The following is an 18577-nucleotide window of genomic DNA, read 5'->3' on the forward strand; positions in this document are numbered from 1 at the left end:
GTGTAACTGTGTAACGTAGCGGTGGTAGCGGTGCTGGTTTTACGCAAGCCCTGCCTTACGCCTTAGACATATGTCAAGATCATAGAGTTTCACACTATAGTGAGAAACTCTATGTTCAAGATGCTTCAATGAACGTGCTTATCTGTCCTTTATATTTAAATCTGCAGGGTTTATTTTTTGTTGCGGAATGATTAGATGGTGGAATGGGATCAACCGTTCCTAGGCCCTGAGGCCCTGTATGCTACTACTACATGTGGGATACATCCAGAAGAACAATCTTCCTTTTCTAACGTTGCGCCAAATACCTTCGTTGCGCTGCACTCCGTTTAGCTCCGTGGACACGGCTTTGCAGCTGTGCTCTTCATCAATCGCAACGTAGTTGGATAATATGATAGTGTGATTGAAATGCCAGCGGCGTAAACGATCAACGTATTTCCTTATCTTGTAAGTAATTACTCTGCAGCTGTCAACGTCAACATGATCCGCAATATCATAAGGTAAGGTGGACGATTGTTCGAAGGTTAAAAAAAAGAAGCAGCTTACTGTGGTGTTTTATTAAGCGGTCAACATTGTGGTTAATGCCTGCAACTGATAAGTGGCAACTTAACAGAAACGAGAAAACTACAGAGCAGCTGGCTTTTATCATCTAAGTGCGACTGGCCGTCGGCTGGCTTTGAAACTAGATGCGTACCGTGGGCCCCCATACTGCTTTAGCAGACGCTCTGCATTGCTGCAGCAGTAGCCGAGTGGCTCTCCGCTCGTTCGTTCGTTTTTCTTTGAACTACACGTTGTGAAACGTTGTAAATGCCCAATGTCGTGTTCTAGCCCGCGAAGCAATGTTCTCTGTAATCATCGTGAATTAAATATTCGCTATCCTGCTCTCGGCGGAAGAGGACGGATGCGTCATGCATGCATCACACGGGTTCTCTCGATCACTCTCTGGCGTATTTGGTATTCCATTAATAATTGTCTGACGAGGAAATTCCTTGACACTCAGGAAGGCATTGTCTTTTCTACGTCAAACATAGCCAGTTTGACTTCGACTGCCGTGTACAGAACCCGCGGCTGGAGGAAAAAGTTTCAGGAGGAAAGCTTGTGACCTCATCTCGCGGGCACTTTCGTCGGCAGCGTCTGGTGGTTTCCAGCTGCGTTCGCTTCTGCAGGCACGTGCGACGATCGCGCGCGTTGGCGCGCGCAAGCACCACCGTGCGTAGTTGCGTTGAAGCCGTAGCCGCTGATTCGCAGATTGTGTTCAGTGGTGCGCGTCACATAGAGCGTGCGTAAGTATACGCTAACCGTAGTCTTGTACTTTTGATGCGAAAGGTGTCTCTGGCGCGGCCAACTTTTCTATGCTTTCATAATCGCTGTTTCGATACATACTTGTTTCACTGGCAAAAAAAAAAAAAAAAGCAAAGGTATAAATTATCTAGTCACGTTGTTCAAGTTAGCGCGCGAGTTAGTGGTATGGCATATTCGGGCGGTCGTCTCGGAGCACGCCAGCAGCGCCACAAAGATCTTGTGAAAGAGCAATTTAGCATTACTGCTGGCATAAGCGGGCTTCACTGATGATAATTAACGAAACAAGATCATCGCTTCCATATTCTGTTATTGTAATCTAGCTTTAAAGCTGTTTTTCATCTGCTTTCATGCGCTCTTAAATAGCCATCTGAATATGTCATTAGTTCCACAGGGGACAGAGATATGTGTACTGTATCTGTAAATTGATAAGCACATAAATACATTTCACCTTACAAGTCAGCATTACCTTTTTTTACATGTAGTTGCAAAGCTGTTACCCCCGATCAATGCGCTTATTAAATGCTGAAAAGATATACCAATTCTAGCCTAACAAGTAATATCAAAGAAAATGGAAATGTTCAATACGTTATGGGATTTTCCTCTTCATTAACTGGAACGAGAGAGAATTTCATCCACTTGTGTTTCGTTAACTGTGCAATCCTTTCATGGCAAAGTAGGAACAGCTGCAGGGTTATTACAAAAATAGAGAGCTCATAGGAAGTGCACCTGCTGTTTCCAAATTCTAGTTTTTTTTTCCCCTGGCGATCAGAGAATGGAAATACTTGACTCTCTCCATTACCTGTAGAACATCCTTAGCCCTTTTCTCTAAACTAATTGAAAGCGATTTGCTAGCCTTTCAGTTTTAAAGCAGTGTTAGGTTTTTGCCTTTGTTCTGATATAAGTCAAGTGCCAGTGTCATTTTGTCTGTGCAATTTACTTTTGTAGAGTTTGTTGTACGCCTTACAGTCGTAAATTGGACGACCTTTGGTTGTGTAATGTTGTGTAATGTAATTTTTTGCCTTGTACTGTCTCTTTTTGCCTTCCTGTTATAATTCCTATTGGGATTGACAGTATGTATAAATAAAATAAATAAACATCTCTTTACTGCTTGCACTCAGTTCTGTTGATCTGATCCAGTTGCATTGTGACTCTTGCAGGCAGGCGCTGCTGCCTCAGGCTGACATATTGAAGAAGGGCATGGCTGCAACAAACCTAGCCCGTGCGGCCACAACCAAGCCTGCCAGCAAGGCAGTCAACTTAGACCAATTTGACCCAACACAAGTTCAACTGCTGGAAGAGCAGTGCATTCTAGTCGATGAGCAAGATCACGCACTTGGATCATGCAGCAAGAAAGACTGCCACCTGATGGAGAATATCAACAAGGGTGTGTGCCTTTTGCAATTAGTACCATTCACTTTAAACACTGTATAAAGGCAGAAAAGTTATATCTAAGATGAGACTTTCATGCCTTAAAAGTAGGTGTAGCCTTACATTACCAGCATATGGTAATGAAATACTAGTTTGGAAGAGATTACAGCATATTGGCGTTGTCGGAATTGCTTTTTTCTTTCTCGTAAAGGTTCTCCCTCATTTGTCTGCTGCAGTAGCTCACCAAGAAACAAGTGCAGCAAAATTTCGCTTTGGCTCAATTGGTTCTGAATTATTATTATATACTGCTGAAGTAATCTTGGCAAAGCTGCAGGGCTGGTAATTGTCTAGTTTTCTTATTGACAGCCTTTGTATATTACCTAAGCAGACGGTGCATGCACCTGGTGCTTAGTTGATAGGACACAAATCCCAGACCATATGTACAGAATTTTCAGCACTACCGCGGTAACCAGAGGTGCCTGCCACAGTAGCCCAGTGGCTATGGCGTTGTGCTGCCGAGCTTGAATTCGTGGGTTTGATCTCAGCTGCGGGGGTTGCATTTCGATAGGGACAAAATGCAAAAACACTTGCTGTACTTGAATTTAGGTGCACATTAAAGAATCCCAGGTGGTCAAAATTAATCTGGAGTCTCCCACTACAGCATGCCTCATAATCAGATCATAATTTTGGCACGTAAAACATCAGAATTTTATTTATTTATTTATTTTAATCTCGGAGGTCGCCCCGAGGAGCAGCACTAGTTATTGATGTTTGAGGTTTTACGTAATTTCCAGCTAGCAATAATGACTGCATTGTTTTCAGTTTCAGTTATCAGAAACATTAGTTTTTGCAAGCTTTTCGTCATGCATCCACACATATCCCAAATGTAGAATTTTCCACTGTGGCTGCTCTGTATCTTCACTATATTAGAGAGCTTTAGAATATTTAGAATATTCGAATTTAGAATATTTAGAGAGTTTTAGAATATCTTTGGGGCATGCAGAAGTGAAGAGCTTTAGAATAGGGCTTTGCGTTTGCGAATAGCGTCTTGCGCTTGCAGCACCACTACGGTGTCAAAGAAAAACTATTATAAATATTAAAATAAACTGTTAGCGTTGGGGCATGCAGGAGTGAAGAGCTTTAGAATAGGGCTTTGCGTTTGCAAATAGCATCTTGCGCTTGCAGCACCACTACGGTGTCAAAGAAAAACTATTATAAATATTAAAATAAACTATACCATTTTATGATAAAAGAGTAATTTTGACTTTCGTGGTTTTGCATTTAATTATAATTGAGAGGTTATTCTATTAGCAGCAAACGATTTGTTGCGCTTAATTTTCAGTAACCAACTTTACGTGACTTCACCAGCCAAGCTTATCCACGTTAGGCCTACGAGCCATGAAATAGACAATCGAATTCGGAATCAGCGGCGTCTGATGAATCAATCTTCATTACACACGTTAGTTGAGAGAAAGCGATAACTGCAGTCTCTTCTCCTAGCTTACGAACTTCACGAGTTACCACGAATCAAGCCCAGTTTGTTACTCGGAGAGTCGTCGCTTCGATGGGTGCCGCCATGTTTGTTGACGCAAAGCTTTTGGGGCAGCTTTTGGGACTTCCGCTAAATTGGTGAAATAGTGTGCCCCACGCAAAACCCAAACGCGCATGCGCAGTGGTGTTGACACTATTTCTTTGGGGCCCCAAACGTTTGGGGCCCCTATTCTAAAACTCTCTATTAAACTCTTACGTGGTCTTTATATGTGGTCAAAAATTTTGTTGCAGTTGGCCTATAAAGGGATGATACTGCTTTAACCAGCAGAACCCTGAATTCAGAAAGAGTTAGGCTATGCAAGGCAATATAATTGCAAGCCTGTGAAGTTCACACTGAAAAAAAGGACCCAAAACAATAATGACATGAAAAGTGTCTCAAGCATATTTTCAGAAGCATACCATAACCTGTTACCAGCATGTCCACTTTATATCGCACAGCAACGACTTTGTGGTTACAGCTAAAATGGATCCATCCCAAGAACGCTTTAATCCATTCCCTATGATAATGGATTAAAGCAGATGCACAATGGTGTGTATTTCAACCATGGTATCACAGCACTGTGTAAGATTTACATGCCAGTGCTTAAGAATGTTGCTAGTGCACAAATCTAGCAAAATGGCAGGGATGTCACAGCTGCGCTTGTTACTCTTTAAGCTTGTCTGTGACTTCATTGTGACATTTTATGTAGTCCTGTGAAAGATCCAGCAGCTTGGCCATGTACTGGTTTGCACTGATTGCTGGTTGGCAATTTCTTCCTTGCTTTCTCTCTAGGGTTCTTGCACAGAGCCTTCAGTGTCTTTTTATTCAATTCAAAAAATGAGCTACTGTTACAGCAACGATCTGATGCAAAGATAACATTTCCAGGTAAGTCACTCCGTTATTGTTAAAAGCGCGATGCCACTCTCTGCATTCCATGAATGTCACCGTGATTGGTTGCGTCAGGGATGCCCTAATTTGTGACATCACTGATGCAACCAGTCAATTGTCTCCATACTCTACACACACCCTCCTCCTCTCCTCATCCCCTCTTCCTCTTCACAGTCCAACCACCGCAGCATCAAAATGCCCTGCTCTGCAAAGAACGCTTCACTTTAAAAAGTTGTTTTGACTTCTCACAATATTTTTTTTTTTTTTTCGTATATGACTGCCATAGCACACCTGAGGGATCAAAAAGTGCTACCTTGAGACAATCATTTATGTACACTGGATAACTTGTAACGTGCACAAGACAGGTGCAGGTGTGGAAAGGACGCTTTATTGCAGGAAACCGAAGATTATATAGCTGCCATGCAAGGGGGCGTACAATGCTATGCTTGTATGTGTGCATGATTGTGCACGTCATCCCTACGTTGCTTCTTTTTTTTTAATTATTGAGCCAGTTTACAAAGTTCAATAAAAGTGTGGCTAAGGGTATGTTTTTGGTGGATGACGCTCCTGTTGGCTTCTTTGCACTGGTTGTTTATTTGATTGTACTAGTGGAGCCATCACGGTAGCTGAAGGTTCAGGTGCTACCGCGTCTTGCATGGTGGGTGTGTGCAGTGGTCTGACGTGTTTTTGTGTGCACTGGAATTGATGTCCATCATCGCTTTCGAGCACGTGTGAGCCTGGGCTGTCAGCTCTCTGGATGACTGTAGCGGGCGACCACACCGTGACCCTGGCACCCAGTGGTAGTTCTGGTAGAGGCTTGGGACCTCTGTTGTAGGAGGTGCGTTGCTTACGGCGGATGTCTAGAAACCGCTGTTAAACATCCTTTGTGCATACCGTCCGAGGCTGTAGGTGGGTGGCCAGAACTGGTAGAAGCGTCCCGGTCAGCCGCCCCATAAGCCGCTACAAAGGAGACTTCAAGCGTTGGTCATGCAGAGAGTTCCACCGCTCCAGTAATGCGGCACAAAAGTCCACCGTGCCAAAAGGACACTTCTTTAATAGTCTCTTGGCCTCCTGCACTGCTCGCTCGGCCATGACTATGGTTTGATCAAGTTCATACCATGACTTGATCAAACATGGTTTGATCCAATCTTACGGATGAAGTCGTGAAACTCTTGGCTTCTGAACGGTGGCCCATTTTCGGTGCAGAGTCGGTTTAGCAAAAAATATCCACTAAGGCAGGGATCACTTTGCTTATCGATGAAGACTGAAGAGCCCTGATTTCAAAGAAAAGGGAGTAAAAATTAATGACAGCCAAGTACTCATTACCGTTATGGTAGCAAAGATCTGCGCCAATGACTTCCCATGGTAAACTTGGCGTTTCATGGCTCTGTAATGACATTCGGGCATTTCTGGGTTTATACCGCTCGCATAATTGGCAGCGTCTTGCAGTTTCTTCTAGGTCACCATTCATGCCTGGCCATAAAAGAGCGAGACGTGCACGTGCCTTCATCTTTTCTGCTTCTACGTGTGCAGCATGCATACAAGAAAGAATGTGACTGCGCATCTTGGGACGGGTAACGAGGTGGTTGCTGCATAGAACCATGCCATGTTCCGTGTGTAGTTTATCTCAGCAGTCCCTGTAGCTGCGTAACTCTGGAATGATGTCATACTTGCTGTCGGGCCAACTTATGCTTGCATGTTGGTGAAGTTGTTGGATGGTGGGGTCTTTTTCAGTTTCTTGCAAAACTTGATTCAGGCACTTGTCTGAAACTGGAAGATTAGCCATTGCATTGATGTGAGAGTGTTCTCCGTATTCACTCAAAACTGCTGAACTCTGAAACCGGGACAACGCGTTGGCAATAAAAAGGTCTTTCCCTGGCGTGTACTTCACTGTTGAGTAATATCTTTGCAGGTTGAGGCTCATGCTCTATAGTCGAAGTGGGCACAATGGTTTCTTAAAAATCATCTTTAGTGGTTTGTGATCAGACACTAATGTGACCTCCGGCTGCCCGAACAGGTAGTCCTGCAATTTTTCGCAACCATGCACGATTGTTAGCATTTCTTTTTTCTACCCGCGCGTATCTGTGCTGTTTTCAAGAGAGAGCGCGATGACTATGCTAGTGGGTGACTGTTCTAAATGATCACAGCACTGATTCCGTCTTGACTGGTGTCTACCGATAGTGTGATAGGCTGGTCTTTGTGGTAGTACGCCAGAAGTGGAGCTCTTGCCAGTGCCTCACGAAGAGCTTTGAAACTAGTCAGGTGTTGGTCTTCCCAGACCCATGCTGCGTCCTTTTTTTAAAGTTTGTGGAATGGAGCTGTGATCACTGACATAGGTGGAATGAAACAGCAGACAGAGGTAACCATACTGAGGAACGTTTGCAGCTCTTTCTTGTTGCTTGGCGCTTGAGCTTGAAGAATTTCTATTAGCCACTTTAGATCCCGGCTTAGCCCATCACACGTCAAAACATGTCTGAGGTATTTGACAGATTTCTGCAAAAAATGGCATTTCTTGCCGTTTATCTTCAAGTTGTGTTCCTGGCATCACTGTAGCACGTTGACAGGGTAATTTCGGTGCCCTACACGAGAATGTCGTCCATGACTACGGCAATACCTGCAAGGCCTTCCAACACTCTGCGCATAGCACGCTGGAAAATTTCTGGCGCAGATGCTATTCCAAAGGGCATGCGCAGGAATCTATACTGGCCATAAGGGAGTCTCGTTGTGCAAATTTTAGAGCTTTCTTCGTCGAGCTTTATCTATCAGAAGCCCGAAGCAGCATCCAGCATTGAGACATACTGGGCTCTCGCTGGAGAGAGTGCAACGTCTTCTAAGGTTGGCATAAGTAGTATTCCCTTAGTAGCGCTTTGTTCAATTCTGTGGGGTCGAGACAGATATGTACTTTCTCATTCTTTGTCACCATGACAATATAGCTGGCCCAGTTGGTTGGTTCGGTTGGTTCCGTCAATTTCTGAACCACTTGCTTGGCTTCCATGCGCTCTAGTTAGTTCCTTCTTAAACCTTTTCCTTAAGTGCCAGTGGAATCCTTCTTGCCGGCCTAGTCACTTGCTGGGTACTTAGCTTAAGCTTCATACGGAGTTTGTATAAAAAGTATCGGGCACAATTTTTTCCTGACGTGATTGTACGTTGCAAAAACGCCTGTGTGCTTGCGTTGTAGTGCATGTTAAAGAACCCCAGGTGGTCAAAATTAATCCGGAGCCCTCCACTACGGCGTGCCTTGTAATCAGAACTGGTTTTGGCACGTAAAACCCCAGAAAGAAAAAAAAGAAGGAGACAAAGGTGTTGTAAGTCTTGTGCACATCCTCACCAGTAACCATAAGAAAAGTTGCAGCTTGTACTTCTTTTGGCTGTTGACTGAGGTGGGTAGCTGTGGCGTACAGGTCGAATTCCTGCCTCCATGTTCTCCAGCTCTGCCAAGCGTACCCTGTCGTGTCCAGAGCACTCGGGTGGGGCAGTAGCGCGGTGACCGGGGCTTGCTGACGGGGAGGCGCTTTTTTCGTGTCCAGCATGCCGAAAGTCCGTTGAACCTGGAAGCCACCCTTGATGGCCTGCTATATGCGCTTGTCTCACTGCTGCCAGTCATGTCTGCCGCTGCCACCATGTGACATGCACGAAACGGGTGCGGGTGTGAAAAATGCGATTCGTTCCAGGTAACACAAGATTATGTAGCTGCCATGCAAGGGGGCGTACAACGCTATGCTTATGCTTGTGCATGACTGTGCACATTGTCATCCCTATGTCACAGAAATGTGAAATGTTTGTATGCTATTGCTTGAGAATTTCTTTATTAATTGGCAATTTCTTTACAAATGTTATGGTAGCGTGAGAGAGCGTAAGAGCTGCTTGGTGATTGTATGATTTGCTGTGCAGGTCGCTTCACCAACACCTGTTGCAGCCATCCCCTCCACATACCAGATGAGTTGGAGGAAGCAAACGCTCTGGGTGTCAAGAAAGCAGCACAGCGTAGGCTTTTCATTGAGCTTGGAATCGATCCGAAAGAGGTGATGGATGCCTGCTTTTGTTTCTATGTCACACATTGTCATGCCTTGTTGCTGTATACTCTGATCGCTTTAGCAAAGTGCCAAATGTGGCTGATAGTACTTTCTTTGGTGTTCAGTATCAAACATCTGCTTTAGAAAATGAAAATTAGTAACAGAAAAATAATGTCAACCAGAAGTTGTATTTTCTTAGCTGAGAAGTATAATAAAAGTGGAAAGGCACAATAAGAAAAGTGTAAATACTGAAGTTGTGCCATGTATGCAAAGTAACTGAAAGCTGAGTGAGTTGGCAGTGATTTATGCAGCAGCGCTGCAGTGCAACAAACACAGAAGACGATAGACACAGGCAAGGTAGTAAAGAGAATCACTGCCTTGCACTGCAGTTTGTTTTAGGGAAAAAAAAAAAGAAACTGCTTGTATACATTGATAGCAATTGTGTATGTGCTGAACTGAGCTTAATCACTGAACCAATTGTTATATAAAAATTTAAACAACCTGAAGCGGTCATGCAGCATTTAGAAAACGGCAGAGGTAATTAACATATGCATCATTTTAAGTGCTTTCTTTAAGTACTAATACTATTATTGTGAACCAATTTTCGTGGCACTTTTAATGAACCAATTAGATGTCAGAGAACGAAAAAATTACTGGCAGTTCCTCAACTGGACTCCGAACAACATGCACTTGGTGTTATTCACATTGGATGATCCGTCCTTAATAGACACATATAGAGAAACTACGGCTGCGTGAGAGCCACTAGAAAGGCTTCTGGTCTAGTTCAAAAGTAAATTACTTAAAGCTCGGAGCATGATAGCTGGGACAGCCTGTGCAAGTATTCCGAGCATAATAAGTGTAGAGCTTTTAATGTTCTTGAGTTTCTTCCTCATGGCTAAGGAATACCTTATTGAAGAACTGATAATCATTCAGAAGGAAGCACACTGCGTTGTCCTCTCTTGAATGCCACTTTGAGTGGTAGAAGTTACAATGTGACGCATGTTGGTGCCTTGCCTTCGCATACCTGTTACACATGGACTGTCTCCAAGGCCATTTAACTGCATTGCATAGCATCAGTAACCATCTCTTTCTTGTATTCCTTGCGACAGTTTCTAATAGCCCTGCTGTACCATACTGGTAGTGCATTCCTTCGTGCATTTCTTTCTCACTAACTTCCATGGATTGACTGGAGGTAAACCAAAAGTAGCTAAAAGTCAAGTTCGGATTAAAAGGAAGATGAAGAGCTGGGCAGGTTATGTGATTGCAATATAGATAACCAGTAACCTATTACGGTAACAGTATGGGTGACAAGGGAAGAGTACATTCGAGGGCTTTCGAATGCATTTGAGGGCAGTAGTGAATCAAACGGGCTGATAATAATTTGGAGGATAACAAAGAAGCAGCAAAGGACTGCACAACCAGGAATGGAATGAAAGATGATTGGAGCAACATTAAGAGACAGTAAGACAGCGATGCGGATTGGAGAGCAAATAGGGGTAGCCATTATTTTAGTTGAGATTAAGATGGAAACTATAGAGTTTGGTAGGCCATGTAATGTTTAGGGCTCATAACCTTGCAGGAAGGGCTTTAAGGGAAAAGAAACACAGTCGAGGATGGCAGCGAACTAGGTGCATTTGATGAAATTAGGAAATTTGCAGGCATAGAATGGTGGCAGCTGGTGCAAGACAAGGGTACTTGGAGGTCAATGGAGAGGCCTTCGTACTGCAGCAAAAATAAACTAGGCTGACGGTGATGATGATGAAATTCAGAATTTTGTGGGCATATGGTATGTTTGGCTCAGGCAGGATGAGGGCAGATGACAATCTCAAGAGAGGCCAATAACCTGCACTTTACTTAGTAGGGGTTATGATGGCTTTGGTTTGCATCCTGCTCACTATTACTGACAATTGATGAATACGTGCTCTGTCTGCCTAGGTGCCTGTGGATGAGATACGGTACCTGACACGCATCCTCTACAAGGCTCCCTCTGATTCTACGTGGGGGGAATATGAGGTTGACTACATCCTATTTGTGCATAAAGATGTAGCCATCAAACCCAATCCCAATGAAGTGAAGGAATCGCTTTATATATCCAGAAAGGACATATTACACTTCATATGTAAGCACACATTTTTTGTATGTCTCTTGCTGCCTTCTAATAAGTAGGCTTATACCATTATTGCTAGTAACAAGCTCCAAGAAAGTGGTGTTGCCGGCTTTGTTTACAACCTATAAAACTCTACTTACAAAAACAAAACATTCCTCTTGATAAAATTTTTTATAATATAAAATTATTTCAACACAAAGTTTTTTCTTTCTTTGATTACATGTTGTCAATAGAAAATTGTGTCTGTTTAGTGAGCTCACCATTTGTAGTGAAACCTGAACCATGACCATGGTTGAAAAAATTGCAGCTGTGACATTTCTGGTTTCTGTTGGCACAATACGAAATGTGATAATACGTAATTGTTACACAGCATTTTTTGAAGCATCATAAGATATACTGTATAAAGTGAGATTCAGCAAAGTGAGCAGATGGCAAAACATGTACATTTTTTTATTCGGCCAATCTCAACTTCACCATAATTGCATCTGTTTAAAGCATGTGTGCAGTGCTGTGGTATTACATTTGAGCTCCTTCAACAAACACAGCACATGCACCTGTTGACGTGCCGTTTCTTTGTTACCTTACTGTCATTGTCACAGTGCATTAGACATTGTTTCCTTTTAGTTCTTTATTAACAAGTTGCCTAGTTCACCAGACATAGTTGTGATTGGCATTGCATGTATCAAGTGATGTAAATAAGCTTAATTGACTACCATGCAAGTTTTATATTTTACATCTGTTAGAAATGAGAACATATTTGATAATGAAAGGTCCTTTCTCTAAAATATCTTTATTCAGCTTCCTTAGGAAATTTTACTACTCAGACACAACTAAAAATAGCTATAAATTGTCGGGATACATAAGGAAGTCACAATCAAATACACTGTGAGCTGTACACATCTACACAAGGCAAACAACCAAGTGCCACATGCTTATAGGAAGTGATGAGGCACAGATATTAGCTATAAAAATATGCTGGGAATGGTGCCAGTATCTTTTTTTTTTGTACTTTTGTGGAGTAAGTGCCTAGAAGAGATCATTTGAATGCCTAAGGACGAAAATTCATAGGGGCAGTATGAAACATCAGCATCTTCGCCACACCTCTGGGAGCTGGCAACTGTGTGCTTCTCAATGCCTCCACTTCACATTTTCCACTCTCCACCTTTTCATCACGGTTTTCTATTACTTTTATCTTGCTACACTCAAAGTGGTGGTGCTGGCAAGGTTGTTCAACCTGTGCCTGCTTCTTAATTATCTGAAGTAGAGTTGCTGTTTGTGTTCCCAAAAGGGGACACAGTTGTGCATTGGTTTTCCACACACTGCTCAAGCTTCTATTCGCTGAGCACGGTTGCGTGGCTCAAGAAGCAGCCACGCAATGTGGAGAAGACACCACTAAGACACAGCCAAACAATATTCATGATGGAAACTCCACCATGTCACCACTTTCAACTTTTATAGATCTGTATACTCTTATAAGAATGTCAATAAACTTAAATCTTATGCTAGCATACTGCTGGTTAAACAGTGCCCAGACAGGAGCTTTCAAATTTGGTATGTCTTCATTTTCTTTTGCTCAGTGCAAACTTTTATGGATGGGTGTGTCTTCTCTTTTTCATTTCTTGTTCATACTGTCATGAGTGCAGGGAACAGTTATTTAAGTTGTAAACGTGAGCTCAAAGATATCTTCTCAGAGTTGTCATTTTCCTCCTTTTTGACACGGGGAGGAAACACTGACATTGTGTTCAGCAGGAATCCTGCAAGCACGAAATGTGACTGTGTTTACAGGGCCAGATTAGCCATTGTTAATTTATTGCACAAAAGAGCAGACTGCACAACTTTGCCCCCTTTGCGAACACGTACAGTAGCTCTCATCAAGAGTGACTCCCTTTCCATCTGCCAGTTTGGTAAAAGATCAGGAGGGCAGAATAAAGGGTTCTGTTGCTGTTTGGGTTGTCTATTCCCTTGCACGCATGCATGTTCTCTTGCTGCCTTCAGCAGTTGTGGAGTTATCGAAGTTTGTAGCTCGGCAGTCTCATGTGAAATTAATGTAAGGGTCAATCTTTGATATGTTGAATGATCGGTAGCAACATTTACATGACTGTGACAGTAGTGCATCATATCAATTATTTTAGCACCTCACATTCATGTAGACGAGGATGAGGCATTAGGAAGATGCATCACCTTAATGTGCCAACAAGACAGTGGCGCACCGACGGTGGGGGTTTCGGAGGTTGTAACCCCCCCCCCCCCCCTAAGGCCGACTTAACGCCTCCTTTTGTTTAACCTCTTTTCTTTCCTTGTGCATTTGAGTACTGCAACTAAGATGTAAGACGCACAATCGTCTGCACACTCGCAAAAAGTGCATTTTTTGACAATTTCCCGTGAATAAATTGAAATTAGTGCTGTTTAGATGGTATTGGCAAATTGTAAACCCCCCCCCCCTGGCAGAGATCCTGGGTGCGCTACTTCAACAAGAGGTAGCTGAAGTGGGTAAAGTTGCCTTGGGAAAATTTGTGAACCGCTAGCACATCAGATCAACAGGGAGAGGGCAAAAGCATGATGTACCTGGTATATGCCCTCTTCTGTTCAATGGTGAGACTCGCTCTCTAAAAATAGGCATTAGCTTGTTTTGGTTTTAATGCTGTCACATGAGGGTTGATGTGCTATATGCAAACTCTGGCATTATGATGATGCCTGAAGAAATGCAATGCGCTAGTGTTATATTCATGTAAGCGCTGCTTATGTGTCATGTTGTCATCAAAAGGTTTAAGCACAGCACTTCCGTGCGCTCTGCATCAAAACTTTATACACAGTGACCAACAATAGTTTTAACTTTCACTCTTGCAGCCTCACTTGAAGTACAAGGCCAGGTGATAACACCGTGGTTCAAGCTCGTGGTGGAGAACTTTCTTTTTGAGTGGTGGGACAACCTGCACAACCTTAGCAAGTTTGAAGACCATGTGACCATACACCGTTTGACAGCCAAGACCTCCTAGCAATCTTTCACATTCAATGAACCAGTCTCTGTGAAGGACTTTTTAACCGCTCGGATACCTCACCCCGACTGTTGTTATTACTGTTGCACCTGTTTTTATTTATCTTTATAAGGTTTGTTATAACGTGATTCATCTGTTCTGACAATGAATACATGCTGGTGCTTAAATTTTGATATGAGTAGTAAAGACCATCTAGAGCCAAGACGGTTTATTCAGGTGGATTCTGTAGAAGTCAGCAAGTTGGAGGAAGATCCACGAGTAGGAAATTTGGCACCTGCCTGAAATTAGCACATGGCTATTCATATCAGCTTCCTTTGTAGCCTCATGCTATATCAGGTGGATGGGTAACGTGTAGCCAAGACACTGGAAGCGATTAAAGCTGCATTTCGAAGAGACTCAGCAGCACCTTTGTCAAAGAAGCCATGCCTTCATATCTGTGGCTTTTCATATCTTCTTAGCAACTGCAGCGGATAGAAGCCAATGCACCCTATGACATACTGCGTCCTCCCATTCAGTATATGTGCCTCCTGATGCAAACGTTTTGACAAAAAATTATGAAGGACAAACATTTGGAAATGTGAACAAGTGTGTGGCAAAACCCCTTTAAAGAAAATTGTCTTTCGGTTTTATTAGAAGTCTCTTTTGTTTCATTTTTTCTTAGAGGAGTCGCGTAACTTCCGATGTGCAACTTTGAGCTAGAAAAATCATGCTTTACCAGTGCAACGCTACATTCACGTTATTGTCTCCCAGCCACTCTACATCTGCCAGAAGGAATGGGCTTGGTAAGAAGTAAAACAGCTGGCACTTGTTCTCTGACATAAGGAAACGACCATTTTTTTTTTTTAATATGTCAACAGCATGAGTTGCACTTCCAGAGGGACAGCTGGGGATGACTGTCATGATTGCATGGAGACCTCTCCATGTACTTAATGCAGTGCAGCTACGACGTACAGCAGCAGTGCTGTTCTGACAGTTCGACATTGCTAGTCTAGGTAGTTAGATGTACAATCACGAGCAAAAGTCTAGAGACCACAGAAGCCACGAAAAATTTCGTTATTCATAGCCTAGGCATGCAGGCTGAAATCAAGTGGTACAGTCTATGTGCGCCTGTTCTACCAACATAATGCATTGAGATAATTTCATGTTGCATGGCTACAGTAGATGAAATTTTAAATTTTTTGCTGATGCGGTGATCTAGACTTTTGATTCCGACAGTACATCATTGGGAGAGTCCACTGCCCCACCTTGCACTTGACCATCTGATTGCTGCAGATGAACCGTCAGAGTGCATGTTGTGCATTTTGTTAAACTATAATCCCTATGTAATCTTGTGTAAGGTTATATTTATGCCACTGAGACTTATCCATCTTAGCGATAGTTTTTTTGGATTTGGGCCGTGGCTTGTAAAACCTAACTTTTCTAACCAAAGACATGTTAATTGTTTCAAGGTGAGCACTCGCTGACTTCATGACCTGCAGAACACATAACACTGCACACCTGCGTTTACCAGTGGACAGCGGGTGGCTCTCAACAGTTGTGAACCATCAATTTACACTGAGCATAGCTCTCGGTGTTTTGTTTGGTAAAATAAATAGTTGTTTGCACTTGCAGGCCATTTTATTATGTTTCCATCTATCACATTGTGTACGTGATATGAACTCGGTGGTTGCAGATACGGTTAGTTGTACACTTCTTCCGGTATTCCGGTAGCAGATCATTGTTATAGGTATTTAAATTGATGATCATGAGACATTACGAGTATCTTGACCTGGCCTCTGCTTATGTGTATCAAAATCTCGGGCGTAGTTTGGAGGTGAGTCAGCTATTTTTTTTTTTTTGTTCAGCAATGCTTTTCACATACGTACCTGCTTGTCCCACCTTAAATAAAGAAAACTACTGTTGTGTAAAAGCCTGGTTGTGAGATGAACTTCATTTCGCCAGCTTTGATCTCACCTTATGGAATTTCAAGTGGGAGAATCCGAAGTGGCTGTCAAGACTGGGCCAAGCTCTTGTCAGGGCACATTTAGAGCAGTTTTGAGAGCTTCCTTTCTCTCGCTTGAAAGCTGCTGTTAGGGTTGATTGCATATTTGTCACGTGACTAATCCAACTCGACTGAATTTGTCACCTACCAGCAAACAGTCAAACAAATATCTGCTGCAGTTCTGTGCTGCAGATCAATGATTACATCATGCACTGCTTGTGTGGTGCATCAGACGAGTCCCTCCTTCAGAAAGCACTTGCTAGGAAGTATGTGAACTATGTCAGCTACCAGCAGTAACTGTAAACGTAAAAAGCCTGCCAAAATTTATGTTTCTAATAGGTACCCCTCGTTCCTGGTGCCAACACTTGGAGTGTGCTGGGTCGGCAGTCTGAGTGCAGGAAAAGTAATCGTTGTACTAAATTTGTCAAGAAAACAAAAACTGGAATGGTGTTGCGGGCTGCTTCTTGTGTACTGCTAGTAGTAGTTCTGTTTAAAGCGAATCTTTATATGTCTAGGCGAAATCGCCTGTGTATAGAAAACTATCATCATCAGCATTGGCTCGAGCGTCGTCGTCGTCTTCAGCAGCTGGCTCATTGGCGCCCCTCGGGCTGCGCTCGAGCTCGTGTCAGTGCACCGTGTTCGTCGTCTTCTTCCACAGCTGGCTGCGTTGCCACTCATCATTCCAGCGTAGAATTTCACTTCTCTTCTGTGGTCGTAATCTGGAGGCCGCGTTTATGGGGGTATGATGAGCCATTGCTTAAGGGGGTATGAGCCATTCTTTGTCTTACATAACAGGCAGATTTAATTTTGAAGCAATTTAATATCGAAGAATCGCAAGCGGCAATGGCGGGCAAATGCTGCTAACCACGCCGCCGAGCAAACTCGAGACATCGAACGCAAGTGACAACGGCGGACTGCGGTCATACCGTCAGTGACGTCGTTCTCTCTATCGCAGCTGGACGTGTGTGTAACCTCATAATTGAGAAATACTTTAGTGAACCCTCGGGATTAACCCAGTGATAAACACCGGGGCCGCACATTTTAGCTTCGCTGGTTAGCCATCTTCACGGAGTAAAAGGGCCGACGATCTTTTTCTGCTTTTTTTTTTTAAGTGCAACGCAGCAGTTCTTTTGCCATCGATTGCAGCTGCGATATAACATGATGGCCGGAAACATCTTTCTTACAAAGCAGTATAATGACCTAGGGAATCGAGATTAATGTTAAGACGATAGCAGTCGCACTCTATGCACACGTACGTTAAATCGTTCCCGCGGGCAAGCTAAGAGAGAGACTGAAGCAAGATTTTGTGCATAGAGAGATGAACTGCAGAACAGATTAGCAAAATTAAAAGGCTATAGAATAATTGGCTTAGTCATAAATAATGCCAAAAGACAAAATTTCAGCCAAGTGAATTGCGGCTTTCAGCGCAGAACTCATTCTCGGTATTTCTCTAACAAAGAGAACTCTTCGCGGTATTAGAAGTCAGGTCTACGGAATATCGTCGTGCCCCCATCTTCGTCATTGTCGACATCACACCAGTCGGATGAGTAGTCAAAAGTTTATGTGCGCATTTCCCTCGAAGGTTACGGAGCTAACGCATCGGCAACATTGCATGTTACAACTGCAATAGGTGTTACGGGGCAAATAGAAGTATTAGACCGTGAATAACTTTTCATCCTTAAAAAAGGCTAAATGTAAATTGCAACCATGGAATGCAGTTATGTTCATTCGCTTGCATCGTGGTGTCTTAGGACCCAGGCAGGAAACGATGAATATGTACCAACTAGCCCAAATTTAATCATTTCGCTTGCATTCGAATAAAGTGAGCGAAAATATATAGTTAGCTGCTTTTAGCAGTTTTATGGCTAAAGCATACAAAATGCGTATTTATGCTTCACTTTTTTATTGCCCATTCGTATCACCGAATGTTTTCCCAATAAAGTTTAAAACGTCTCTCAGTTCTGTTGGTTTTATTGCCGATTAGGTACGTTGAAGCTGGCTTCTCTGCAGCAAGATGTTTTGCGGGGAGAAGCCCGCTTCAGTGATTGCCTCGTTCTTCTGATGATTGTACAATGAGATCCATTGGCGAAACCAGAACTGATATTTATCTAGAAAGGTGTTTCCCCTTGCTTGTGACCTGTTTCGTGTTTTCACGCGAATAATTCAAATTTCTTTGGGTGTTCTGACGCGCAAGAACTTGCACTTATTGCCAGAGTGTGCCGAACTGGGCTGGTTGGTGCATTCTTTGAAGGTAATCGAACAGCGCTTCAAACAGGACGAAGTAAAGCGCTGTGTCTGCCGACTTTACTTCGGCCTCTCTGAAGCGCTTTTCGATTACCTTCTAAGATTACCCGAACTAAGCGACTGACCTGCATTGCATATTCGCATGCATTG

The 18577-nt window shown here is 43.1% G+C and overlaps 1 protein-coding gene across 3 annotated transcripts; it reads left to right on the forward strand.

Annotated features, from left to right (window-relative positions):
- Positions 1 to 296: 296 nt before the first annotated feature.
- LOC119442332 (isopentenyl-diphosphate Delta-isomerase 1) lies at positions 297 to 16109 on the forward strand. Of its 3 annotated transcripts, none has more exons than XM_049662062.1 (6): positions 297 to 444; positions 2457 to 2683; positions 4991 to 5083; positions 8978 to 9108; positions 11035 to 11218; positions 14054 to 16109. In XM_049662062.1, exons 2-6 carry the CDS (start codon positions 2497 to 2499, stop codon positions 14200 to 14202), a joined length of 744 nt encoding a protein of 247 aa, XP_049518019.1. In that variant the 5' UTR covers positions 297 to 444; positions 2457 to 2496; the 3' UTR covers positions 14203 to 16109. The 3 variants fall into 3 exon arrangements, with proteins under 3 accessions (XP_049518019.1, XP_037563102.1, XP_037563103.1); XM_037707174.2 differs by having other exon boundaries at positions 298 to 497; XM_037707175.2 differs by lacking the exon at positions 297 to 444 and adding an exon at positions 1010 to 1280.
- The last annotated feature ends 2468 nt before the right edge of the window (positions 16110 to 18577 follow it).

The sequence above is a fragment of the Dermacentor silvarum genome, chromosome 2 (genome assembly GCF_013339745.2).
Source record: "Dermacentor silvarum isolate Dsil-2018 chromosome 2, BIME_Dsil_1.4, whole genome shotgun sequence".
Lineage (NCBI taxonomy): Eukaryota > Metazoa > Arthropoda > Arachnida > Ixodida > Ixodidae > Dermacentor > Dermacentor silvarum.

Excerpts from the sequence above, each read along its gene's own strand:
- LOC119442332 (XM_037707174.2), top strand. The coding sequence starts at position 478 with ATGATCCGCAATATCATAAG. Across the intron at positions 9,109-11,034 it reads TTGGAATCGATCCGAAAGAG|GTGCCTGTGGATGAGATACG; the intron begins GTGATGGATGCC and ends CTGTCTGCCTAG. Across the intron at positions 11,219-14,053 it reads GGACATATTACACTTCATAT|CCTCACTTGAAGTACAAGGC; the intron begins GTAAGCACACAT and ends TCACTCTTGCAG.